At 46.1% G+C, this 27,865-nt stretch overlaps 1 protein-coding gene across 5 annotated transcripts in view; it reads right to left on the reverse strand.

The window, feature by feature from the left end:
• The window catches only part of ARHGAP23 (Rho GTPase activating protein 23), a 175,580-nt gene that overhangs the window by 8,282 nt on the left and 139,433 nt on the right, over window positions 1-27,865 (reverse strand). For all 5 annotated transcript variants that reach the window (XM_083708589.1, XM_083708587.1, XM_083708588.1 and 2 more), the window contains 14 exons: window positions 27,616-27,673; window positions 26,301-26,438; window positions 23,664-23,966; window positions 22,489-22,550; window positions 20,764-20,891; window positions 19,123-19,241; window positions 17,034-17,189; window positions 16,350-16,428; window positions 14,863-14,936; window positions 12,531-12,620; window positions 11,156-11,281; window positions 8,977-9,018; window positions 7,567-7,660; window positions 733-764 (listed from right to left, as the gene is read on the reverse strand). In XM_083708589.1, the coding sequence (XP_083564715.1) occupies window positions 733-764; window positions 7,567-7,660; window positions 8,977-9,018; window positions 11,156-11,281; window positions 12,531-12,620; window positions 14,863-14,936; window positions 16,350-16,428; window positions 17,034-17,189; window positions 19,123-19,241; window positions 20,764-20,891; window positions 22,489-22,550; window positions 23,664-23,966; window positions 26,301-26,438; window positions 27,616-27,673 (1,501 nt within the window). The remainder of the gene's footprint in view (window positions 1-732; window positions 765-7,566; window positions 7,661-8,976; window positions 9,019-11,155; window positions 11,282-12,530; window positions 12,621-14,862; window positions 14,937-16,349; window positions 16,429-17,033; window positions 17,190-19,122; window positions 19,242-20,763; window positions 20,892-22,488; window positions 22,551-23,663; window positions 23,967-26,300; window positions 26,439-27,615; window positions 27,674-27,865) is intronic.

The following is a 27,865-nucleotide window of genomic DNA, read 5'->3' on the forward strand; positions in this document are numbered from 1 at the left end:
TCTATTTGCATTTCTTCTTTTACTTCTTTCATTGTATGTTATTTTGTTCCGATTTGCGCTGCACAGAAATCAAACTATAATACGATGAAAGAAACAAAAGGGAGAAAAATGCAAGTAAATTAAAAAAAACCAATGGAAATATTTAATGGGGACGTGCCGTGGACCACTTGAATGAAGACCATGGGCCCTCAGAGCACGGTTAGGGAACCCTTGGGTTACAAGACTGGTCAACCCTGGGATAATAACCCCTTAACTCACTGATCTGTTTACATGCCCTAACAGAGAGCATCATATTCACTATCGTTAATGCAGAATTGCAATTTTCACAAGTGCTTTTACATTTGCCCTGGCAGAAGTATAAAACGGGTAAGTCAGATATCACTGGGAGATGCTACCTGGGTGAGTCACACAACCTATGGGCCAAGAAATGCATGACCTCACCTGTAGATGTGCCCTTGTGTGTATGGTCCCCCCCCCCCGCCTTACAAACTAGTCGAGTGGGGGACCGGATCAGTCATGGGGTGGGGGTAGGGGCTTTTGCCTCCAGATCAGGCCTCCCAAAAGCACAACTTGTATGACATTGCAAAAAAGGAGGGGGGGTCCTGTTGAAAAGAATGAAACCCTTTCCCCCCAGTGCAAATTGTGAGTGCAGGGACCCCTTAAGAGGAGCTGAACCATCTTTTCCCGCCTTTCCTCCCCAACGGGCAGGTATGACACAGAATGGAGCCTTACCTTTGATTTAGCTGAGCCACTGTTGGTCGAATCTGTTAACAAACGAAGAGGAAAGAGAGAGAGGAGAGGATCAGTAAGACATGGGGCAGTGTCAGGAAAGCGGGTGGGTCGTGAGGCTGCCGAGGGGAACACTTGTCCCCATGGCTTCCCTGCAGCAAAGGTATGTCATGCTCCCGAGTCAGCGCATTAGAGCTAAACCGAAAGGTGCACCCCATAAAAAAAGGGGTGACTCAGCAGATGTTTCTTCTGTTCTGACTATGGAAGTCTAAAGGATTCTCTCTCTCTGGACAGTGTAAAAAACAATGCAAAGCAACAACAGGTGCTGTTTTGGCATCCAGAGCTGACTTCGCTCACCTTCCCCTAAAGTCTGGATTGTGAGTTCAGCTAATGGCCAGCTATGAAGCCCTCCAAATAGAAACCTAATTTTATTAGAAACCTTTTTTATTTTCTTCATCTTCCTGACAACACAAAAAGAAGCTTCTGCTGGCAGAACTGGGGGCCTCCGTATTTTGCAGTGAATGTATTCATTAGCTCAGCCATTTCTGAAACTTCACAGAGCTGCACTTCCCCTTCCTTTGTCTGCTACTGGCTCCTTAAGACACACACTTGTGCACAGAGCAGTCAGGGACTCCTGAATCTCACTCTTCCCTTCAGCAATCTCATTCGGATCACAGCCTGTACTTTGGTGGGTCAGAGCATTGGCTGTTAATCACCAATGAGACATGACAAGGTCGTTTGCGCCCCCTGGTGGTGTCCTGTGGAAGGACACTCCCAATATGAAAATCAAATTACGGTAAAAGATTAGGTACCCCAAATTCAGGGGCTCTTCCGATAGACATCTAACTAAGGCAAACCCTTTTCTAATATCACATCGCTTCTTTCCAGAGGAAATTATCTTAAAGTGAGGGACTCATGCGACCCTATGCAAATTTCTTTATCCTAGCACATCTCTGAGCAAAACACCAATAATATTTTGGGCCCTTACTAAAAAATAAGCCAAGATTGAAGAAGGTTTGGGAGCAGGGGGCTCCCTCTTGATAAATAATAGTCCAGAGAAGGGAAGTTGACCCTGGGTGTTTACAAACATGCCACCTTGGACCACAAGTCACCATTTCATTTTGTCTCATGTTTACTTAAGGAAAATAAAATTGAATGAACTGGTGGCAAAATAAAAGGGGTGGGGAGGAAATCAAGAACAAAGAACAGATCGGGCACCCCAGAACACGCAGAGTATCCTGAATGAATGAATGGGGGCTTTGTAAGGGTGGGGACCACAATCAGGCACATTTGTTCAAGTGATGGTGACAAGGCTGTCAGGAAGGTTAGTGGAGCAAAGTCAGTGGAATTAGTGAAGTAGAAAGGCAGATTGAGCACGGAGCGGTTAGGGGGAAGGCAGTGGAACATCTGATCAACACCTGACTTGTCGCCACACACAGCTGCCTGCCTCCTGCTCTATGGGCCCACTAACAACATGGCAGGAAGGCACAGCGTCCGAACATCCACTTAGTGGAGGCACACTTAGTCCCAGAAGGGAAAGCACAACAGTTCCACCCAGAGGAGCAAGACTGAAGCCAGATTCGTAAGGCATGTGACCCATCAAAAGCGAAATGTGCTCATCGGTCAGGTATATTGAGTCTCCCACAGGCCTGCCTGGGACTGTAAAAAGAGGTGGCCAAGGAGGCCACAATATATGACTGGGGGCTGGATTTGGCCTTGTGAATCAGAAGGAGTTTACCAGGAGCCCAGTGTTAAGAGGACTGGGGACAGGGCTGGTCTCCCATCTCCTTGAGCAGCGATTCTGAAACAGGGTCATGTTTCCCACTCATGCAGTGGCATCTTGACTGCTGTGCGTGTGGCAAACACAGCAGAGTTAGGAATGCTTCAAAATGCTTCCCCTGCCCCTTCATACTGAATGTACAGTACAGGTGCACTGGAGTGCAGAAGGAACTGGCGTTTTTAACCAGAAGCTGCTCAAGCAGCAACACTGAAAAAAAACAGTGGCCCACAAACAACCGATGAACCAGATTAGTGCCCGGCAGTACAACGAAGGCTGTGTTCACACTGTACATTTAAAGCACATTTTAAATGGCCCTGTAGTTTTCCCCTCACAGAGTTACAATTCCCCACAAGCCTTAAAAAACTTTAAAAGTGCCCAGAATTTTTTTGAGGGAACAGATGTGCTGTTACCGTATAGAGTGTACACAACCAAAGTTTTAAGAGTCAGTGCTTTGGGAATTCTTAGTCCTTTGTCCTAGAGGGGATCTGCCTTAGCTGAAAGTGGGGCTCATACCTTACACCCCACACCGCTGAAGGCGAGCCATGAATAGAGGGTGGTGGGGTCGAGTTTCACAACCAGCTTAAAAATAAAAGATTTGCTCTTCTGCTTCAGTTCAGCCATTGCCACGTTCAGAGAGCCACACCTAAGAGAATGGCTGGCAGATGTTGCCCAGATGTTTTAAGGGGTACTTAAAGCAAAGTAGTGGCAATGCAGCCCCCCCCCCCCGAAGTTTAACAAAATTAAAAGCCAGGCCAGGCAGATCCAGCAAAGAGGAAGCAGGGGGCAGAGGGGGGGTGCTGGCAAACCCCATGGGGCAAGAGCACAGGCAGGAACAATGGCTAGAAAACCACAGAAAATTCGCAGGGGCACGGTACCAGCCAAGCCGTTTGCGCAATAGCTCCCCCGCCTCCACACAGTCACACACAAAATCCGCCACAGCAACGTCAGCGGCAATGAAACCAACAGACAATATAATGGATGGTCACAATGGCCCACTCTTGACAACCAAGGCCTCCTCCCCACCCACAACATGGAATTAGTGGCTGGCAATAACGAGATTGAGGAAAGGCAGGAAAGTCGCTCTGAGTCTGCCCCCAACCCCAACCCCAAAGTCCTTGAAAGAGCAAAACCTCTGAAGGTGGGGAAAGAAACATTTCTGGTCTCTAGGCTGCGGCATCCATGTTTTAAGGACAGACACCTTTTGCTTCCCCGTGGAAAAACTGAATACAAAACAGCCAGAGCAATTATTTTCACGATCCAATATTAGTTGGTGCAAACATATATGCAGGCATTCAAATCACACAGAACTCTTCATCAGGCAGAGAAGAAAGACAACTTAAATCTTGGGATTTAGACTGTTTGCATGAGCAAGTTTTGTTCCTATTGTATTATTTTAGACTTGTCTATACTGAGTTGTTATATTTTGTTCTAGTAAGCTGTATATAAATGCGAACTAAATAAATATTACTGGAGCTGTTAAAGATAAAAATTAACTACTTTTCCATTCTGTCGGGGTAGGGGGAATGTTCTGCTACTGATTTGTTTGGTTTTAAACTATTTTCACAACTTATTTTTAATTGATTCCCCCCCATGCTTGGCTTTAAGAAGCAAATGTGGACCTCATTTTTCACTCCCAACTTTTTAACAGTAAGGAGCTCGACCTCCGGTGTCGTGTCTCATCATAGTACATGCCAATGTTGTAGCTCGTCAATAAGGAACCAGAACCGCTTTCCTGTTTTCCTCAACCTCTCGTAATCACCCAATGGAATTAGTGCATGTACACCAGAGCACAACCACACCGTACCAGCTCTAGAGCTCCGGCAGTTCCGCTGGAGTACGGAAGAGGAGGAAGAGGGAGGAGATGGAGAGAAAGAGAGAGAGAGAAGGAACAGAGAAAGACAGCAAAAAAGGTTAAGGAAGTTTGTAAACAGTGGAGAGAGAGAAAAACTAACAAAACAAAACCCCACTTAAACAATACCTCCCATCAATATTAGCAACTCCAGCTGGAGTGCAAAAATATGCCAAAAATATGGTTTCTGTTCTGCCAACATAAAAGGCTCTGTTTGCCACCAGCCAAGGGGTGGGGTAGGTGACAATGGCTATGCATGCCTTTTTTCTAAAGACTGTGCTACCAGTTTTACCTTATGCAATCAGCTGATGTGGACATGGTGCCAGTGGCAGGGTGTCCAACCACATGCCCCCTCAACCTCTGTTCCTCCTGGCTTATCAAATCTAGCAGAGGGGGACTGGCTGGCTGGGTCCAGAGCGTGTTCAATGCTTCACTGCATGTGGGGGTGGCCCCTGCTGCACTGAAAAGAGGCAGCAGTGTGACTGCTCCTAAAGAAACTGGCTCTGGACTTGTTGGATCGGAACAGCTATCAGTCAGCTGCCAATACCCTCTTTGGGGGGAAGGTGGTGGAGAGTGTCATGGTGGCATTCTTGGGAGGACACCAATTCTTGGAGGGCACCAATTCTTTAGATCCCTTCCTATCTGGGTTCAGAACTGAGCTGGCCTTGGTCACCCTTTTCAGAGGGGGAAGTAGGACCTTGTGCCTGCTTCTTAATCTTTCTTTGGCATTGGAGGCCATTGGCCACAGCATCCTCCTAGACCCAATCTGGGAAATGTGAATTGGTGGCACTGTATTACAATGGTTCCAATCAGGGCAGCCTAGAGAGCAGCGTTGGAAGATTGCCTTTGGCCCCCTGGTGGCTACACTATGGGGTGCAACAAGGGATTCTCCTCTCTAGTGCAATTTAATATCTACATGAAACCATTGGGAGCAGTCATTCGGCGTTTCTGGGCCAGGTGCCATCAGTATGCTGGAGACACTCAGCTCTATTTCTCCATGACATCTGAATGGGGAGAGGCTGCACAGTCCCTGGGCCACTGCCTGGATGCAGCGGTGAAATGGATGAGGAAAAACAAGCTGAGCTTGAATCCCAGCAAGACGCAGGGACTGTGGATGAGTCGCTCCCACATTGGGGAAGTTGATCACCTGACTAGCCTGGGATGGGGCTGCACTCCCTGTGAAGGAGCAGGTTGGCAGTTTGAGGGTGCTTCTGGATCCAGCTCTGCCTCAATGGCTGCAAGTGGCATTTACCAACTGCGGCTGGTTCGACTGCTACGGCCATTCGTGGACCAGGAAAGCCTTGCCATAGTAGTTTGTGCATTGGTTACTTCAAGATGGGATTATGGTAATGCAGGCAATGGTGTGTGTGTGTGTGTGTGTGTTTTAATTACATTTTCTGTTCTACAATTTAAAATACTCATTTTACATCCTTAAGATATCAGTGGTTTCCATTCTTCCCTTTCCATGGTTCATTTTACATATCATAAATCCCTGCATATTTTACAAAAACTATACAATTCAGTATTCCATTATTGCTTCCATCAAAACTTTTTACACTGTTATCTTAAGGCTGCCAGCATTTTCAGCTGTAAACAATTATTTCCTATATATATATATTCAATAAACGTTTTCCAATCTTCTTTAAACTTATGTTCTTCTTGTTCTTTTATTCTATATGTTAAGTCTGCGAGTTGTGCATATTCTGTCAACAAGTTGCCATTCTTCTTTAGCTGGGACCTCGCTCGTTTTCCATTTTGGGGCTAGCAATGCAAGGAATGTTGGGCTTCCCTTGTGCTCGATTCAGAAGCTGCAGTTAAGTGCATAATGGTACAGCACAGTGGCCGACAGGAGTGAGGCCTTGTCAGCATATAACACATGTGATCAGAGATCTGCACAAGTTGCTGATTTTCTACTGGGCCAAGTTCAAGGCATCACTGTTATCATATAAAGCCCTTAACAATTTGGGTCCAGTTTACCTACAAGATCACCTTACCCAACACGTGCCCACTCAACCGCTTTGATAGGTAGAACTGGCACTAGCTACTGCAGGTGCCAATTAATATCTGTTCCACATTTGTAAGAATGTGATCAATTAGGGTGGCAGCACCTGCACTTTGCGACTCCCTGCCTACTGAGATCAACCAAGCGCCTGTCATTGTACTCTTTTAGGTGTCTGCTAAAACATTCTTGGGACGCGGGTGGCGCTGTGGGTTAAACCACAGAGCCTAGGACTTGCCGATCAGAAGGTTGGTGGTTCGAATCCCCACGATGGGGTGAGCTCCCGTTGCTTGGTCCCTGCTCCTGCCAACCTAGCAGTTTGAAAGCACATCAAAGTGCAAGTAGATAAATAGGTACTGATCCGGCAGGAAGGTAAACGGTGTTTCCTTGCGCTGCTCTGGTTCGCCAGAAGCGGCTTAGTCATGCTGGCCACATGACCCGGAAGCTGTACGCTGGCTCCCTCGGCCAATAAAGTGAGATGAGCGCCGCAACCCCAGAGTCATCCGTGACTAGACCTAATGGTCAGGGGTCCCTTTACCTTTACCTTTTTAGACAAGCCTTCCCTGATGCTTAGAAAGTTGAGGCAATTTTAATCTCCTTTGGCATTTTATCTTTGGTATGTTTTAAAATAGGGTTGTAGATTTTTCTCAGTTTTATTGTTTCATTTCTTTTTAAACTGTTTGGAAGCTTCTTCCAATCAAGCGGTGCATTATATTTTATGAAATTGCGAGAAAGTGGGGCAGGGAGAAAGAGATGCACATTGTTGCTAACAGTGCAGCCTCAAAGGGAAGGAGCTAATCCCAGTAGCTTTTGCCCAAACACAGACTTCTCTGCTATCAGAGAATTGCCCAAACACAAATGTTTTTCAGAAGCAGGCAGATGGCTTTGGCAAGGGATGTTGAGCATCGTGCACTCAAGGGATGGGGTTAGATGGACAGGTCAACAACAAGGAGCTAAAGACAATTTACAGGCCTATGGGAAAGCTAAGAGAAATGAGATCTGGGCTTATGTATGAAACGTGTAATGTCAAAGGGAAGTTAGTGTGAAAGGCAAGTGGACTAACTTTTCTTTTTCTTTTTTTGCTTGTTGGGCTTAAATACTGGAACTAACGGGAATAACGTTTACAGAGAGGCGACACTGCAAAACACCAGCCAGAACTTTGTACTGTGGGAATTCCACAGCCATTGGGATGAAGCAATGTCCACTCACCTGAAGCGTCCCCCGGTGCTGCTGTCCTCCCAATGTTGGGCAGAAGGTACTCAATATTCGGCACTGATTGGGCCTCCTGCTCATCTACAGGGGTCTGCAAAATGGATGCATTTGTGGTTAGGAGGGAAAGATTCAAGCCGTCTGCTAGATGTACAGTGTTCTATGGATTTCCCTTTCTCCTCAGCCAACTCTCTTATTGGTGTGTTTGGCTGCACTGTGGAGGTCTCAGTATTTCAGTATAGGAAAACTGGGAGCTCTCCAGTCATCTATCTTCCTTCCTATACCTGGGGGGGGGGGGGGGATGGGGAGAAGGGAAGGGAAGAACCACTCCTCCCATCTCATAATGTTCCATAGAAGAGTAAAGCTGAAAAGAACTAAAAGATTATCTCATTTGACCTTGGGCCAAACAGGGAAGACCAGCCACTCAACAGTACACCACAGTTCAAGCCTACGAAACCTAGACCACAGTTTTAAAATAGTTGCCTTGGTTGCCAGTTGGTTAATCGACACAATTCAAAGTACTCACATTCATGATTACAGCTCTAAAGGACTTAGGCCCTAAATATCTAAAAGAGCACTTCCTTTCCTTCAGACTCCCTCCGGTGCTAAGAGTGGCAGAAGGGCCCCTCCTATACGTCCACCACCCTCATACATTTGGGGCAGGGGGTGGCGGACTGAGAGAGAGCAGTTAGTATCTGTATGCTCATCACCTCTAGAAACCAAGATATACACACACACATGCATATAAACATATAATTCCAAAAGCCAGCGACGCCTGTCTGGCAGAAGCAACAGGGGGTCAAAAGAAGTGCCATGTGTACACCTTGGTAAGCAAAACCTCTTTCGTATGTTCTTTCAGCGTTCTTAAAAAGACTGCCTGCCTCCTGTCTTTCCTGCATAAACAGATCTGCGAGCAGCATGAATCCTGAGATCATCCAATGAAAGAAAATGGTGGGAGATTCCAGACAGACAAAAAGAAGTATTTTTTTCCACCCAGCTCCTTATTAGAACTATCAAATTCATGGGCAAAAGATGCAGCGACGACAGCTCTGAAGGGGAGGGGACAACTTTAAGGAGGGCAAGGCTATCAACAGCTACCAGTCACACTATGGTTCCTTACTATATCCAATACCACAGGCGTTGTGTCTCTGAGGACCAGTTGTTGGGAAAGGGCTATTGCCTTCCTGTCCTGCTAGTGGGTTTCCTCACAGGCATCTGGTTTGCCCCAAAATAAAGCTTAGGCTCTTTTACCGCAACAACACCCTAGCTGCAGGGCTGTCCTTTCTGACCACCAACAGGAATCAGCAGAAAGACTGTCTACAGAGCATGGCTGGGAAAGGGCTGTGCTGACACCCTGCATTCCCCTGCAGTCTCAGGTACAGGCATCCTCCTCCTTCCCAAGTGACTCACCTTCTCACCTTTATCCTCCTTGTCGCTGAAAAACCAGTCTGACTGTGGAAGGGAAAAGGCAGAGGAGAGGAATCAAAGCAGAGTCGAGTTTGCTAACATTAACCAGTCAAAGCCAACATCATATTAAGACTCGCAAGTTTAACGGTGGGCTGGGGGGACTTGTTGCTCTTCAGGTGTTATGGGACTACACCTGTCCCATCTCTCCTGACCATTGGGCCAGGCTGGTTTGGGCAGATGAAGGCTGGAATCCAAGAGGCTGCCTGCCCTGGATTTAAAGGGGTGTCGTGGCAGGTTCTTCACCCATGAAATGCAAACACGAACTCTTCCTGGCTTTTCACTTCACAAGACAGACGTACGTTCTGTGAAGCTGGGCACTGGGTTAGCTAGTCATCAGAATTCCTCCTTCCTCACTATGCTTTTGGAGGGCTTCCCACCTACTGCAAATAATAATTTATAACTGTTGTATGTATATTTAGCCAGTTGTATGTTCCTTCGCCCTCTCTGCTGCTACTATTATTTTAAAAAATCACAACACAGGAACATTTCTGTGCGTTGGCTTTTCACTGGCTTCAAAGAACCAGGAAGGATATATTTGAATTTTTAATTTGACCCCCCCCCCAAAAAATACAGGTTATTTTTCCATACATACACCACAACATGCAACAGTGCATGCCTGTAAAACACATTATGGTTAAGTGATCCACACGTTAGCGTAAACCTTTGGAATTGATATTTGGTTTTTTCTGGAGAATTTCTGAATGAAATAAAGCTCCACCATTCTCCCACAATGGTTCCTTTATGCTTTGTGCCAGTCTTAATGTGTAATTTTCCCCTGTGAGGGCAATACACCATGATTTCCTGTATCAAGCATTTGAGTTTGCACCTTTTCAGTCCTTCCAGAATGTGGCTTCAAGGAAGGGATTTATTTGTGACAGCCTAGCCATTAGTCCACTGGCCATTATTTTCCCTAAACCCAGCTCATGCTTCAAACTTGCAGAACCATTCTCCTCTCCCTTACCAGCCCTCTATCCCTGTAGAACAGGAAGAGACATATCTGGTTTGAACTCAGTGAGGGTGCTTCTGAAGTGACCTATGGCAGGGAAGAGAAGACTACAACTCCCATCAACCCTATGCCTGCTGAGCAGCAGGTAGCAAGAACAGTGAAAGTACTTCTTGCCATGGGATCACATTCACCCAGTGCTATATCAGCTGCATTGGCTCCCGGTGGAGTACAAGTTCAGGTTCAAGGTGCTGGTTTTAACCTTTAAAGCCCTATATGGCCTAGGACCCTCATACCTACGCGACTGCCTCTCCTGGTATGTCCCACGGAGGACTTTTTGGTCTTCAAATAAAAACATCTTGGAGATCCCGGGCCACAGGGAGGTTAGGCTGGCCTCGACCAGAGCCAGGGCTTTTTCGGCCGTGGCCCCGATCTGGTGGAACGCTCTGTCACAAGAGACTAGGGCCCTGTGGGACTTGACATCTTTCCGCAGGGCCTGCAAGATGGAGCTGTTCCACCAGGCCTTTGGCCAAGGCACAGTCTGACGCCCTCCTTTGGTAATCCTCACAGAACTCAAGCCCAATGGTTGCCATTAATTTGATTTTGAATTGATTTTAGAACGAATTGATTTTAGAATGCATTTCAATTAATTGATTGTGATTTTATGTAAACTGTGTTACTTTTATTGTTGTTAGCCACTCTGAGCCTGGCTTCGGCTGGGGAGGGATATAAATAAAATATTATTGTTGTTGTTGTTGTTGTTGTTATCCACAACTGATTCACTGGTCAAGAACCAGTTCAGAGTAACTGCCAATAGACTTAGCTGCGATTATAGAAAATACTGGAACAAGAAGAGACCAGTAGTGATTTAACGCATGAGATATTCCTTGTATCTTGTGAAAGTTCTTCTTATATGGTTAAGCTAACGTACCTCAACAAATTGAGAAATGTTCACATATATTTACAGTGACGGGAGCAAATGCAAAACGCAGCAACCACTTCAGAAACTAATAATGGATTGAAAAATTTTTGCATTCATTTCTTTGCAAGAAGATATCCAGATGACTTTTAAAAAGCAATTAAGTGGTGGTCATCCCACATCCAGGAGGCAGGGCCAGTCTTCTCCTGGTTGCCCTCCAGCCCCTGCTATGCCCCTGCAGGCACCTCCATGCCCCTTACGTGCTGTATGAGGGTCTCCACGATTTTGTAGCGGTCAGGCATGTGTGTCACCATGTCGGTCATGTTGTCCTCCGACGTTCTAACAAGGGTGGGACCAAACACCAGAGCAAGATTCCGGGGCTCCATCTGCAATGCAAGCCATTGTGGTTTTTAGGCTTAAAAAGAGAGAGAAAAGACTATTCTGGCATTTGACTGCAAGGCGGCAAAGGAAGCTACAAGACTGTTTCCCGCAAACATCTCAGCTTTCAGTCTGCATTAGTTGTTATAGTTATATAAACACCTGCACTGTACACAAGACACTTTGCTGTTGCTTGTGAAATTCTATAAACAGGTCTTTGGCCCCAAGGAGCTTGCAAGCTAACTGTGCAATCCGAGAATTGTCTTTTGGGAAGTTTGGGGCTTACTTCTAGGTAAGTGACTAGGATTGTGGTGGAAGTTATGAAGACGGTAGAGATGGATACTCAACTTAGATGGCTTTAAAAGGGGCTTAGACAGAAGGCCCATTTCCAACAAAGGAGGAATGGCAGATGAAGTTGATGGAGTATGCAGAAATGGTGAGTTTAACTAGCAGAGTAAGAGACCAGGAAGAAAGAGTCTTTAAGGAAGACTGGAAATGGTTTGTAGGATATTGGGGGGGGGGGGGGGAATCATTGTAAACAAATCAAACCATTAGCAGGGTTATACTAAATTCAGCCGTATAAAATAAACTGAGATGAGAAAAAAAAGAAAAAGACAGAATATGGAATACTTAGAATATGCAGCCGCAAAGGAAAGGGGGGAAGAGAAGTCGATGTTAAATGTATAAATGTTGGCATTTGGGTGAATGTGGAATCCTTGCAAAATTGAAAATTATAAAAAAAATTACAAAAAATAAAATAAAAGGGGCTTAGACAAATCCACAGAAGATAAGACTATCAACATCTTACAGTCACAATGGCTAACTCTAGGATCAGTCACCCTGCCTCTGAACATACCTCTCATATTTGGGAAATGAGAGCAGAATGGGACTGCTGCCCTCCTGTCCCCCCAGCAGGCTTTCCACAGTCATCTGGCTGGCCGGTGTGGGGACAAAACACTGGACTTTGGTCTGACCTATTACACTGCTTACGAGGCACTGAGATCAAACCACTGCTTAGCCTAAGGCTGCTTCCAGATGAAGCATATATACTGAGAAACTGTCCTGATTTGCTTTCACATAACTTGCACAGAGGCTATACAGTGTCTCTGTCATGGGGATGCTGGGGTTTTGTTTTCTGGGAGCAGAGTTGTTGTGGAAGAGTGTTGCTTAACCATGGCTTGTGCTACCCAGATCTTCTTCCACATGAAGAAGCTACCATATCATACTGCGTATTTCTTTCGGTTCAGCAAACATTACCTTGTTCTTCTCGGAATGATCAGCAATTGTCTTCAGGTGTCCCACCAGAAACTTCAGGGTCTCGTAATAATGGCCTGGCAAGTCCCGGATCTGAGGAACAGATGGAAGAAAAACAGCAGCGACAATTAGAGCTTGGGACATCCGTGAAAGATGGAAAATTCCTCCAATCCTTCTCTTCTTCCAGATTTCTCCAAAAAAATTGGTGAAATGAATTTGGCACTCAAACTGCAGGGATACAGAAGCTTCTGAATTTAGGAAGACACAGAAACCTGTGAAACTCAAAAGCTTACCATCACCTACATCAACTAAAGCTGGACGCTAAAAGATATAGCTGTACCTGCTCTGTAAGTTATGCTCAGGAATTCACCAATGTGGAGGCTTAAAGTGTGTGCGTGGACAGGTAATCCTTGCCCAAGACCTTCCAGTTCACTATAACTGCACCATCTGAATTTGCCGGCATGTGATTGAATTGCCCATGAAATCATAAACAGCTTAGCTATGGTGTTGTAGTGCTCACAACTGCAAAAGAACCCAGATTTAGGGAATGGAGATAACTCAGCATGAGACACTTAATCTCAAGTTCGTACGTTTGAGCCCCATGTTGGGCAAAAGATTCCTGCACCGCAGGAATGGACTAGATTGACCCTTGTGGTCCCTTCCAACTCTACAGTTCTCTAATTCTACATGCAGCAAAAGAGTAAGTTACAAGCATGAACGGGGCTCGTTACAGGATTTGTCAATATGGAGTTAATTACATCTTACACTTTCCCTATGTACTTATTTCCTACATGTTTTTCCCTCTTCACTGGTTCAAGGTTAATTATTTTACATAGTCAGCATGCAAATATAAGGCTCATTCAGCCAGTCCTTCCCACCCGCCCCCCTTTAGTCCTCCGTAATTGGCATTAAGAGGCTTTTGGTTTGTACTCAGGACTATATAAGCTGCCTGTGGCCTTTGTTTTAGAGGTTACTTTAGCAGACATCATGAAGAATTGCCTTTAGGGTTAAGAAAGTATTTTTTTAAAAAAAGCAAACCCTTAAGAGCGATTCTGTTGGTTTGTTTTATGAAATGTAAAATGGGGCAAGAGAACGCTTAAGATTATAAAGGGAGGATTTTTTAAATTGTTTAAACATTTTTTTTAATTGTTTAAATAATGAACTTCCTATGCCAAGGGATGAAGTGTGTTTGGAGAGGAGTGCTACATAATTTGCTCTGCTTTGTGTAATAAAATCGGTGTTCTTAAAGAGAGGAATCATTTCTGCATACTGGTTTTTCCAGAATTAAGAATAATTTCGTACTTCACTGTTGACTTGGATGCCATTCAATGTGTTAAAGACATAAGTGTTTTTATAACTGGCTTGGCAGTTAAGTAAATTGTCTGTTTTATAGATGCTCTTGGAGTATCCTCTGACTTGAAATTTGCTGGGTGTTAACATGTTACATTTAAGGCTTCCTCTTTTCTCCATTCCCATGCTGGCAATTTCTCTCTCTCCCTGCCGCATCCAGCTTTCTACCTAGAGACCCAACACATAACTGCTGTAGAGAACATGCTTTAACCCATCTGTTATCCACACCAATATTAAGTTTTTAATTTCAGCTGAAGACTGACTCATGCCGCCACCACTTTAGCATAACTGGAACACAGGAAGTGGTTTCATATTGAGTCAGACCACTGAGCTGCCTAGCTCAGTATAGTCTACATTAGGGTTGGTGAACCCAGAGTGGCAAGTCTCCTCCCACCCCTCAGCTCTGCAGTGGGTGTGAAAACGCTGCCTCTTGAACTTCAGGTATCATTCCTTGAAGACCACGAGGGGGCATGAAATCTCCTGCCATCCGCCATCAGGGGCTTGTGTATGAGAGAGAAAGAATACCTATGTATGGCTGCATAACTGTATAGCGGGGGGTGGGCAGTGCCATATGTCTGTATATATGTGGTTAGTTTGAGTGCAGGTTTGCTTGCTGTATGTGTTGTAAGTGTGCATGTGCTCTATGTGTGATAAGTGTGTGTGCATGCGTAAGTGTGCATTGGTTTCCTTTGCCACTGGCAACCAGGTCTTAGAGGTCTGACCAACTTTCCATGAAGCCCTTGAGCCTCCTCTGCATCAATTGGCCAGTGCTCTCCAAGGACTCGGTTAGAGGTCCTTCCCAAGGTCTATCTGGAAATGCCAGGGACCTGCGGCACAGATGATCTACCACTGAGCTACAACCTGCCCTCTCAAAAGCTTTGTTACAACAAGACGGAGAGGAAATGTGTTTGTGTTTCCCCCACTGCACTGCAAAGAAAAAAGCATCCACTCACAGAGGACAACTTCCCCTCCCCTAATTGCATACCAGTTTGCGCAAGGTCTTCATCCTTTCGCTGGCATCTTCAATCCGGTTGGCTTCAATAAAGTCATTGTACTTATCTTGTAAAAAAGAAGAAATTCATCTGTGATTGTTAGGCACTGTCTGGTCAGAGGAAATGGGAGTCCCGCGCAAGGTGATAAGGTGGCAGTTTACCTGGGCAGACCAATGGCACTGAGCGCAAGACCTCTGACCCTGATCTCAATTCCCAGGTAGGCCTCTATGAGAGCAAGCACTCCTTAAAGTAACCTGCTCCAAAGCTGCTCCAAAGCATTTTGAATTGAGTCTGAAAGCAAACAGGAAGCCCAAAGGAGTCTCAAGGCTCCCAAAGGAGATCAAAGCCTGGAGTTATATGCTCTGATCTGAGAATGCCTGACAAAGGTCTGGCCGCTACATTGCTGAACAACTGAAACTTCTGGACAGTCTTCAAAAGCAACCCCACATATAGTGCATTACAATAATCTAGTCTGGCTGGAAGGGAAAACCAAGAACACACAGCTGCCCCTTTGCTTAGAGGAAAAATTAATTTAGAGGCTTGCAATGGGTTGATCTGAGCAGGGGGGACTACAGCTCCCATAATCCCTAGCTAGCAGGAACAGTGGTCAGGCATGATGGGAAACAGCTGGAGACCCAAGTTTGGGAAGCCCTGTTCTGCAGCAACCGGTCCATCTGGCTCAGCATCATCTACAGTGACCGGCAGCAGCTCTCCCAGACTTTGCACAGGAGCCTCTCCCAGCCCTACCTGGAGATGCTGAGGATTGAGCCTGGGGCCTTCTGCACACAAGGCAGGTGTCCTGCCACTGAACTGGCAGTGGGAAGATGGAGAGCTCCATCCCTCCTCCAACAGCTTTCTGCCTCATCTCTTCCTCTGCTGGCTCCTGCTCACTCGGCCTGCCTGCAAACCCTTGTCACCTAAACCTACCAGGTGAGCACTCAAATGCGCTCCTGCTCCTGCATGATAGGGGTTTTGCGGGACAGCTGACTTGATGTTAGGGACAACCCTGCTCATTTAAAGGCAAGTGTTTTGCTCACGATGGAAAAGAAATAGGGGCAAGCTTAAGGCACTGAAGACCAGAAAGAGCACTGTTGGGGAAATACCTCCCTTCCAAAACCCTGAAATTAATTCAAAAGGCCTTCCTGGGAGCTTTGCTATTATATAGTCACTTGCCCAGCCAGAGGCCCCAGTCCTTTCTCTGGGTACTTAAGCTCCTCTTTCCTCTCTCGCTATCCATGTCTGCCCCTGCACTGCCAAAACCAATTTCATTTGCTGAAAGAGGGGAGCGCCTAGGTTTAGACCCAGAAGGCAGACCCATAGTCAGACCTTCCCACCCGCATCCAATGCACCAAAAACGTGGCCTGCCCCACAATCCCAACCATCCGAGCATTTTGCCTTTCCACTTGCCCATCTGTTCGAGAGAGAAAATGTAGACCTACGTTATCTTAAATGCTAAGGGTGTCAAGCCAGAGTCACTCACCATCTGTAAACAGTGGTTCCGGGAGCTTCCGGAAGAACGACTTCAAGAGACTGCTGATGACGTTCAAGTCTTGCCACCTCTGGCCAAACAGGGAGAGAGAAAGAAGTAATTTTAAAGTTTGGGATTTTTCAAAACCACACTTCTAATCTCACCAAGAGACCAGATCCCAGAAGAACAGGAGAAACATCAACACTATCGTAAATCGTGCAGCCACACTGGCAAGAAATGACCAAGGGACAACCTTTGATTTCCATCAGTGATTTATTTGTCTCCAGAAAACAGGTGATTTATCAGAAAAGGATGCTGTACTCATTACATTATAACACTAGATGGCAGAGGGGGTGGGTGAGGAGAGACAACCTTGCAAAAGTACAGGTAGTGGTTTCATGGCTGAGGCATGATTTGACTCGGAGAGTTCCTGATTTTTTCGCTTAGTTTATTTGCTTCTATGAGTCAGAAGCCCAAACGAGGCTTGTGAACTGGCCAAGCGTTCGGTGTGCAACAGGTACAGCCTTCTGCAAATATGCGTGGGCACTGCCTATAGTACAGCTAAGTGGCAGCTAGGTGGCAGCAGCATACTATATGCTGAGTTTTCGACAGTAGCGAAGATGGGAAACAGAGAGACTGACAGGAGGCAGAGAGACTGGCAGGAGCCAGGGAGGGGCAGAGTGGTCCTGCTCTCACCTCTTCCTGCAGATTGATTTCTGCAGACCCTTTGTTGAGCTGCTCCTGGAGGCTGGAGACCACAGCGTTGTTCCCAGGGACCCGGTAGATGCCCATGTATTCCAAGCCTTTGTCTTCCACCACCTTGCAGCAGGCTTCCACAATCAGGGGGACTTTCTGCAGAAAGTGAAGTGCGGAGGTGAGGATGGCGGCAGTCTCAGAAACCTTCACAAGTCACAGGCTTGAGCGCTGTGTGGCGGCGGCAATTAAAAGCTGCAGAAGCAAATGGGCTGGTGCCAGACAAGGTGCCACACCCGGTCTAAAGGGCCTTAAATAGCTGGCCAGTCCCAAAACAAACATGCACGTGACCAATACATATCCCCTGCAAGGATGTCATATTAATTTCTGGAACATCAAATTTTGCCTGCAGCCAAATCCATATAGTCTGAACTTCAATTTATTTCTGGCGACTGTCGGAATATGGACATCAACAACTTGGGCACTGCGTTTTAACTGGGCATGAGATGCGAGAGTAAGTCTCTACACTTCCGAAAACACAGGATTGGCTTGTATCACAATTAAGCCGAGATGCTCCTCTAAGCAGCATGTTGCACATTCCCTGAACAGGGATGTGTTGTATTGCTTTACTTATTTAGTACATTTATATCCCACCTTTAGGGGCAGGTGAAGCTCATCAACCTGGGAAGGTAGCTAATCTAGGAGAAGGAAAACCTCTGCTGCCTTGTGAGATATCTTTGGGAGAAGAAAAGGCTAAGAAGTAAACCCTACACCAGCCTTTCTCAACCTGTGGGTCCCCAGATGTTGTAGGACTACAACTCCCACCACCCCTAGCTAGCAAGGCCAGAGCTCAGGGATGATGGGAGTTGTAGTCAAACAACATCTGGGGACCCACAGGTTGAGAACCGCTGCCCTACACAAATCTGGAGTGGAGTCCCTAAGGCGGTTGGACGGCGCCTTGTACGCCTCCTTCCAGCAACTCCTGCAGCCAAGCAGGTACCAAACATATTGCAGTGCTTTCCTTTGAAGGAGAACTGTGAGGCTGAGAGGGGAGTCTTGTTGTCTGGGCAGCCCAGGACCTCCATACACACGGCCCAGGCTTGCACCCCAGGAAGGTCACTTCGGTGTTGCTAATGCAGAGGTTTGACTTCATCCCCAGAGGTGCACTCCATTGTCTCTCAAGACAGACAGATGCCAGCAACATACCTCACCTTTTCTCAAGGTTACCTTCAGACCAACCTGTGAGGTAGGTTAGATTGAGAGACAGTAACAGTATGCCCAAGGTCACCAAGTGAGCCTCATGGCTGAGTGGGGAACACCACCCCAGTCTTCCAGGCTTTAGACTGACACTCTACCAACTGCACCGCACTGGCATTTAGCATCCAGCCCCCTCAACTGGAACTCTGTAGATCAGAGACTGTCAACCTGGTCCCACTAGTGGTTGTTTCAGGATTCTAGGTGGGCGGTAGGGGGTTCTCCTTCCACCTAGCACTGGTGGGCGGTAAGGAAATTTTACCATCAATAAAGATGCATTAGTGGTGATAAGTATAAAAAGGTTGACTACCCCTGCTGTAGACCATGTCTGGTAAATCATTCTCTTTCCACCAGGCTAATAGGTCTCAACTTCCTCCTCGCTTTCAACTCTACACAACACACCTTTTTCCACTGCATGTGGTGATTCTACTTGCATGCTTGCAGGTACTTGCTATCTAAAGCAAACACACAGCTGTCTGTGACTAGGCTGCAAGCAGGAAGAGCACAAAGGCAGCTTGGAATGACAGGTTATTATTGGGGAAGGTAGCCTACCAGAGATTTTAACTGGGTTTTAGCCCTTGGGAAAGCTCAAGGTGCTTCCTCTCTAATATTTACTTAGCTAACAAAATGCATATTCTTCTTGATTGTAGCAGCACATCTTTGTGTCTGGACAGGCTTTCCTAATCAAAAATGTTTTAAGGGTGCAGCGACAAGTCCAGCACCTGCCTGGCTTCAACAGGCAGGGAGTTCCAAAGTGTAGGTGCTGCAGCACGAAAAAATGGGTTTCTTACAATTTAATGCACTAGGTTCGCACATGCAGGGAAATGCAAGACCCTACCTTGTTGTCAGGGGCAGGTTGGCAGTCTTCTAGTCTCACGCCAAAGGCCCTTGGAGCAGGCTTCTTGTTTTTCTTCATTATGTGGATACCCCAAGGAGCTTTCTGGTGGGCACTGTCATCTGGGCAGGGGGAAAGAATAACAAAAGCAAGTTCACTGGCTGAGCAACATAACAGGCCAAAATCAGACGAAAAATTATCACCCAGTGGCCTGCCTAAAGCAGTGATGGGGGTACCACAGTTCTGCAGGCATAATCAGGCCCATCAGTCCTCCTCCTCATTTGGCCCAACAGACCATTTTATCCACCTGCCATACATCTGAGCATCAGGTGTGCTGCAGGTAAAGATGACAAAAGTGACAAAAGTGGGGGTTTGCAAGCACCACTGATCAGCTGGGAACTGGTGCCTACAAAGCCACACCTTTGTCAGCATGGTTTGATTTCAAATAACGCCAGCATATGAAAATGGGTGGTTGTAATGTCATTGTCAAGTGGGTTACCCTTCTTTCCTTCCTTCCTTCCTTCCTTCCTTCCTTCCTTCCTTCCTTCCTTCCTTCCTTCCTTTCCTCACATTAAAAAAATGATAATTGTGCACATGAAAAGCTAGCCTGACAGTGACAAGCCTGGCTAATGGAGACACACACAAATAACTTCCAGGTAGGGAACTGAGGCAGAAGACAACTAGAAAATTTAAATAATTTTGTACAGAGCCATTTACAGTCGTACCTCAGAAGTCTAACGGAATCCGTTCCGGAAGTCCATTCGACTTCCAAAACGTTTGGAAACCAAAGTGTAGCTTCTGATTGGCTGCAGGAACCTCCTGCAGTCAATAAGAAGCTGTGGAACCTGCACCGGATGTTTGGATTCCAAATAAATTTGCAAACCACAACACTCACTTCTGGGTTTGTGGCGTTTGGGGGCCAAAACATTCGACTCACAAGGTGTTCGACTTCTGAGGTACGACTGTATATTGATGGCACTTAAATACAGTGGTACCTTAGCTTACAACCATAATCTGTTCTGGGGGTCTGTTTGTAAACCAAAACAGGTTGTAACCCAAGGTGCACTTTCGCCAATGGGGCCTCCCACAAAAATTTGTTCGTAATACAAAAAAATGGGTTGCAATCCAAAAAAAGTTTGCAAACCGGGACATGCACTTCCTGGTTTGACGTGTTTGTAACCCAAAACATATGCAAACCAGACTGTTTGTAAACCAAGGTACCACTGTGCATACATACATAACCCAACTCTGCCAGCAAGTCATTGGCTGTGATATGATTTGAACCCCAGCCTCCCAGAGACCCTACATTATATCCAATAAGTCACTCTGGCTTCTGACCAGCAACCCTGGCCATCCTATACTGCTCCATAAAAACAAATATAAGCAGCTTTAAGGACTTGTTAATGTAGAATGATAGAGGGATAAATTAAACAGTTGCTGCTGCAGCTGGAATGAGGCAGCAGGACCTCAGAGAGCAGAACTTCTAGGAAAATCTGAGCCCCAGAAGCTGTTGATTAAAAAAATTAGTTAGGCACTATTCACAGATTTGTGTGCTCCCTCTGGATATTAAGGTGCAAAGTACACAGAGTGTCTTCTCACCCTGTTGCTCACAAAGACTCAGAGATGCGCTCAAGGCTCTCATACCTCTTAGTGTGATGGCATCCTGCCGTGGGGAACGGGGTGGCCCTGTTCCTAGTTGCTTCTGCAATTCTGACTTCACCCCCGGCACACGAGGACCTTTTGGGGAGGAGTCTGGTTTGGTCCCAGAGGAGCTGTAAGGGAAAAGGAACATGCAATGTACCAACTCAAGGCCTCCACACATACAAAACACTGGTCTTTGCCATCAACTGAACCAGAGAGGATTTTCAAAACCTTTTTTATGATGGCAAACCTATACCTTGGTTGTCAAACGGCTTGGCTCCCGAACAAATTGGCTCCTGAACACTGCAAACCCGAAAGTGTTCTGTTTTGCAAATGTTTTTTGGATGCTGAACATCCATCATGGCTTCTGCAGCTTCCACGCCTTGGTTTTCGATCAGTTCCGGGAGTCGAACGGACTCTCCGAACGAATTAAGTTTGACAACCAAGGTACTACTGTACACATAATTCACCTTTCATATTGTATCTTACGCTAATGCTAGACTACTCTACTATCACTCTGCATGGAGCTGCCCTAATTAACAGACTGGAAGCTGTAGCTGTACTATAATTTTATGGAAGCAAATATTCACAGCTGCAGGAATGATTCATGATGCTGGTTTTTATCTTGTCTACGGACATCCATTTCTGGGAAGAATAAGGCACTAAACTGCAGGGGTGACTAAAGAGACTGATCCAAGTCAATCAGAGAGACAAAAGGCTACTGATGAAGAGGCGCCATTATTGAACCAGCAGGGTGTGGAAGTTGTAAAAGCAAGCTAAGAGTGTGACACACTTGACATCCACACTGGACTCCAATGTCCACAGCTAGGCGACCAGGTTTGAAGGAGTGGAGCAGGCATGGGCATAGCGAGATTTATGTTGGTGGGCAGGCTTTATGTTAGGGGGGGCAGAACCTCAGTTACTTCAGTAATTGTATTGATTTTTATTTATTTAGGGGGGCAGGTGCCCCCTGCCCCCTCCCCGGCTATGCCCATGAAAGAAGTGCAACAGTAGGGATCATTCAGTTTACAGCTTAAGGGTTAACTCTGTTATCAGCAAGTCAACTAACCAAGAGGAGAGGAGGGGAGGTATTGCACACCAACCAGTGAAAGTGGCACCATCTTGAGTGAGGTAACACGTGCTTCAATTAGCTATATAATTGTGAGAGAGTTTTCTGGGAAATGTTAAGTTTAACCTAACCCTGCACTTAACAAGGAACAAGGGAAGAAATAGGATACGTGAACCAGCAGGCTGGGATACCTGTCCCAAAAGTACTATCTGAGGCAGGCATGGCCAAACTTGTCCCTCCAGCTGTTTTGGGACTACAATTCCCATAATCTTTGACCACTGGTCCTGTTAGCTAGGGATGATGGGAGCTGTAGTCCCAAAACAGCTGGAGGGCCAAGTTTAGCCATGCCTGACCGAGGTAACCTGTGTCTGATTGCAGATTGGGTCTAATCTAATAGGATGTTCCTTTGTATACCCCTACCCCACAAAACCCAAAACCCCTCCACCTAGAAAACTAGTATGTCTTAAGCCCAGCTTCTCGTTCACAAGCTTGCTTTCTATGTGTGTGGGGACGGGGAAGATGTTGTATAGAGACTTGATCACATGAGTCCCCAACAGCAATCTAAAGTGGTGCATCCCAGATAGTTTAGAAAGAGCTAGATGTAGACTGACAAAATGGGGTGGGGAGAAGCAAAGAAGAAAGAATTGTAAGAAATTTACCTCACTTTTCTGTAATCATTTAGCTTCTTATTGATCAGTGCTTGGCTTGCAAACCCAGGGTCCTGGAGATTATTGGGAGAGAAAAGATATAGAAAGAAGGTTAACTGTCAGCTCAAAGCCACACAGGTTTCAACAGTATCTTGTTACTCTGCTGAATAAAGTTCCCCCTTTCAGTTCCATCAAAATTCTGGGACAGGCTAAAAAGTGGTCAGATCAGAGTTTGAACCAATTAATTGCCTGCACAGCTCATACATTCAAACAGGAATCAAGGGGTGAAGGGATGTTCAGCATATATAATAATTAGGGCAGAACCTTTTCTTTCCCTGCATATATGGATAGTTTATCCTTCCTATCACCTCCAGCCAAAGAGGGCAGAAGACAGCCAGGCCCAATTTTTGGACAGAGCAACTTCTGTGCCTCCCAAAGTCAAGAAGCCCAAGTATGGAGATGAACAATTGCATGGTCATAAAATTGAGAGCACACTCTGCCTCCTAAATTCAGAATTATGCACAGGCCAAGATCCAAGCTTGGGCTGAGGCTTTTCGCCTTCCAGCAGCTCTTGTGGCTGAACCACCAAACTGACTTTTCAGCTCTCCCAAGCCTTAAGCTTTTACTAGCATGGAATTCTCAGGGACTGCTGAAACTTTCAGGAGGGGAGCAGGGAGAAACCTTGCTGCGAATACATGCTCACACTAGTGCATGTTCATGCTGTGGGATTGCTATACAAAGAAACTTCATGTAGAATAACTGCATGCACAGACAGAGCTCTTTAGTGCACTTTCGATTTACGAAGAGGCAAGCTGCTTTTTAAATAGAATGGTGGCTTGCCTCTTCAGCAGTTGAAGCTGCTGAGACAGAAATCTCATAAATTTTCAAAGAAATCTCTGGTAATGGACACAGGTCCCCACCCCCCAAGTGTATATTGCTTCTCTGGAAGACAGACTATATCCAACTGGATGGAGGCCACAAGATGTGTGCAGATCCCAACATGCCATGGGAGATCCATGGATGCTCACAGCAATGTGTGTGCTAAGACCAGGTACCATTGAGAATTTGCAGGTGGCCTCTTCCTTGGGGAAAAGGGCAAACACCTGAGAGAAAGCAAAGAGGAGACTGCCGACAGAGGTGTTTTGGAAAAGCCAGTGGCCCAGGAGCCAGCCAAGGGCAGTTCTCACCTCACCCTCGGCTTTGCTACTCTCCCTGATGACTTTAATCCAGGCCAGCATGTCATCCCGATCCTCGGCCTGAAAGAGACATTCACAGAAGTCAGCGGTCGTCAGCCGGAAGACGTGCTTCCTCTTGGTGTCACTGTAGGAGATGTCTACCAGGCACGCTCGGATGCTGATTGGCGGCTGCTCCTCCTCACCTGGGGGCGGGGCAATGGCCACAGCCTCCCGCCGGTCCTTGCATAAGTAGAGCGAGTGTGCACGTAGGACAGCGAAGACCCGCTTCCACTGCCGAATGCCTCCGCCAACTTTCTGTAGAGGGAGAAAGAGCGAGAGTAGGAATTTGGGCACATGTTGAGGGAGGAGGAAGACAGAGGGGAGGTGAAGGAGAGAGGGAGAGAGATTTCCTGCAAAGATGTATTGGGACACCAAATTCTGATAGGCAACACTTCAGCTTCAGTAGTGCCTGGGATCAAGCCCTTTTGCTGTCTCAGGCTTAATATGGGTATGTTCACATTACTGCTTGCTCTGCATCCAGCGTACTTCTACTGCTGGTTTTCAATTTCATATTCACACGATGTCAGCCACAGTCCATATCGATCCTGTAGTTTCTTGGCAAACAGTGCTATTTGATGCATTATTATTCTTTGCTCAAACCAGTTTCAATCAGACTAGAAAACCGGAAAATGTGAACGTATCCTAGCAGCCGCCGCACATGCACAGATGAGCGCGCATGCGCACATTAAAGCTTAATGGGCAAGAGTTTGTAGGGAGTGGGGGGAGCAACCCAAATGGTTATGTGTGTCTGGTGAAGATATTCCCCCTCCCCACTTTTCTGATGTGAACCCCACTGTGCAAACGCAGCTTGAAACGCAGCGGGGGTGGGGGTGATCTCACTGTGTTTTAAGGCGCTCATGTGAACATACCCTACATCATCTTGGGCAAGACCCGGTCTCTTGCCCTAAGCTACCTATTTGCTAAATATAGGAAGGTTCCTTATACCAAGTCAGGCCATTGGTATACGCAGTGCAGTGCTGCCTACACCAGCCTTCCCCAACCTGATGTTCTTCATATGATGTTGGACTGCAACTCCCATCAAGTCCATCCAGAATAGCCAATCATCAGGGATAATGGGAGTTGAATTCTAAATTATCTACAGGGCACTAGCAGTGCCTTTCTAACACATCAGGCAGGTGTCTTTTCCCTGCCCTACCTGGAGAAGACATGAGCTTGAACCTTGGTGCTCTCATATTTAACACATGAGCTCTAGCACTGCGTTTTTGTTTTTTTTAATGGCAACAAGGTTTCCTCCAGCTGCAGTATAAGAAAACATTGAGTGAAATCCCACCTTCACCCACCTCCCCCCCAAGAAGAGCATTCAAGAACTCAAGAACATGTTGCAGTACGTAAAAGATTTATATTTGCAGATTTATTTGAAATTACTTACAAGAAGAAACACCAAACTTTCAAACTGGGGGACAGGGTCCAAACTTAGTACACATGTGCAGGTTTGCTTATTTATATGATTGTCCAACAATTATGGATTTCTTATCGGTCACCTGGCTTCCACAGTTAAGTAAAATAGTACAGAAATCTCAATGTAGCTCCCTTTCTGAGCGTTACAAAGGATGGGACAGCACCGCTCATTATTAGCAGAGAAAGCTGTTTTTAAATTTTCTTTTTCATCTGTTTGGGAATAGGAACCTAGAAACATTGAGCATTCCACACACTACAGTAATGCACTGGAACCAAAGTGCTGGGTTGTTTCTGTATTATTATTTTTAAAGTTCAACTCCTATCAGATTCATTATTTTAAAACTGAGGTGGAGGTTACGTTCAGGGGGCTCGTATGCAAAGGCAATATCATGTGAAGTCAGGAAGACTACAGGAACTGCCCCTGGGAACATTGCACAAGGCCTCTGGAAGGCTGTGGGAGGTTTTCACGAGATCTTGGGGGGCCACCCGAAATAGTAGTAGTAGTAGTAGTAGTAGTAGTAGTAATGCCCTGCCCATCCTACTGGGTTGACCCAGCCACTCTGGGCAGCAGCTTCCAACAGATATAAAAACATATGCCTTATGTGACCTTCCCAGAGCCCAGCAAGCAAGGTGGAAGGCTTCAAAATTTTCTGTGGAAAGAAAACCCGGTGCAGAAAGAGCTTTTCAAGCCCTCCACCTTGCTTGCCGTGCTATGGGAAGGTTACACAAAATATTGGACTGTTCCCCCCTCCCCGCCTCCATTTATTTTCATTTTCCCGCCACCTGCACAAAACTGCAACTGCGTAAGTAAATTGTGCGTAAGCCGTGGGTCTGCTGTAGTGCTTAACTATGCTTTTGTGCAAGGGTGGGGAATCTGAGGCCCCTCCAGATGTTGTTGCTGGACTACAACTCCCAGCATCCCTGACCATTGGTCATGCTGGCTGGGACTAAAGAGTTGGGAGTCCCAGCTACATTGCCAACTGCCCCCTTTAAATACTACGACACACAGCAGACTATTCAGTTTACTATCATTCCCCCCCCCCCAAAAAAATCCTGACTGGTGATGGCCAGTGCTTACCAGTGTATATATCAGAATTATTTCCTACTACTCCACCCCAACCAAAGACATACACCCACACTGCTCCATCCTTGCCAGAAGGTACAACATACCTTGCCTTTCTTTGTGAGGATTTGTTTGTAATGGAGCCAGCCCTCTTTCCTCACGTCACTGAAAGTGACATCCAACAAGTCCGAGGTCGAATGCCGCTTCGATCGGGTGTCTTCAGAGGTACCCAGGCTATCCAAAGACTGCAAGGGGACGGGAAACAAAAGAGAGGTTGGTGGGCACCCATGGGTGGGAAGGCGACCACTGTTCAACCACTGGGGTAGGAGAGAGAAAAGGGAGGCCCCTCCAGACACGCTTTCCATTGTGCATGCACGATGATTTGTGCTCATGGTGGTATTGGGATGGTGATACGTGATCTTGCTTTCAATATTGTTCTGCCCCTGGGGCTGAGAGACTACTTTGTTTCCTAATCAGTGGGCATCTTCCTGCAAAAATCCCATAACTTTCCATACCACAAATGTTCCAGGTTGTTCTGCTTTTGTTGCACTATATAACATTGTGGAAGCATTACAAAACTACTAATAAAGAAGAATGGCATGTGGACGGTTCAGTATAAATCTACCACTAATGGCACATTGCAGAATACACCCACAAACAAAACAAAACCCTAGTCTTAGAGGAGGCCAGAATGCAGCTTTAATACCTCGTGTTGCGTTCCGCTCTTGTTACGTACTTTCAGCTTATGAAGGTGGGAAACCCAGAAGTGTTTACTTCCAGGTTTGCCACCTGCACATGTGCAGAAGTGATGTGCGCCACACACATGTGCAGAAGAGGCGCTCTAGTTGCGGACTTTTTGGGGTGCGAATGGCCCCCAAAACAGATTAACTCCGCAACTAGAGGTACCACTGTATAGGCAAATTGTTGTTCAAATTAGGCCAAGGAACAGATTGAATGCTTACGCACAGGCAAAACGTTGTTTGAGCAGACAAAAATAAGCAAGTGCTGCTCAGTCAGAGGTTCAGAATCATAGCTGTTAACTGTTCCTTTTTCTTGCAAGGAATCCTATTCAGAATAAGGGAATTTCCCTTTAAAAAAGGGAAACGGTGACAGCTATGTTCAGAATATGTTTCTGGTGAACCAGGGGAGGACAGCACATTGCTTCAGCATGGGGAGGGAAGGAGAAGTGAACCTGTTCTAGCTACAGATGTAGAAAATGTTACTTTTTTTTTACTTCTTAAAAAAAAACAGATAAGGAAACTAGAAAGGAATAGTCAGTGGGTGTGCTTTAAAGTTTTATTTTCTGTTTAATTAGAGTCACAATACACAAGTGTGATGAGGGATTGAGACAGGCAGAATCTAGTGATCCACTTCCCCTCGCTGCTTTTAAGAAAAGGAGGATCACAGAGCCACAATACTTACCCCATCAGTGAAAAAGCTTCTTAGCATGCGGAGGCTTGGCACCCGGCTCGGCAGCCTCCTAAGGAGAAACCATCAATACAGTTGACATGAGCTACGCAAATTAAAAAGGGAACGAGCCCTGCTTACACTCAGGCACGTCACTGCACATAACACACACACACCAAACTCCAGAGTGCAAAACAAAAAAAATTCCTTCCAGTAGCACCTTAAAGACCAACTAAGTTAGTTCTTGGTATGAGCTTTCGTGTGC

The sequence above is a fragment of the Podarcis gaigeae genome (assembly GCF_964106915.1).
Source record: "Podarcis gaigeae genome assembly, chromosome: 13".
NCBI lineage: Eukaryota > Metazoa > Chordata > Lepidosauria > Squamata > Lacertidae > Podarcis > Podarcis gaigeae.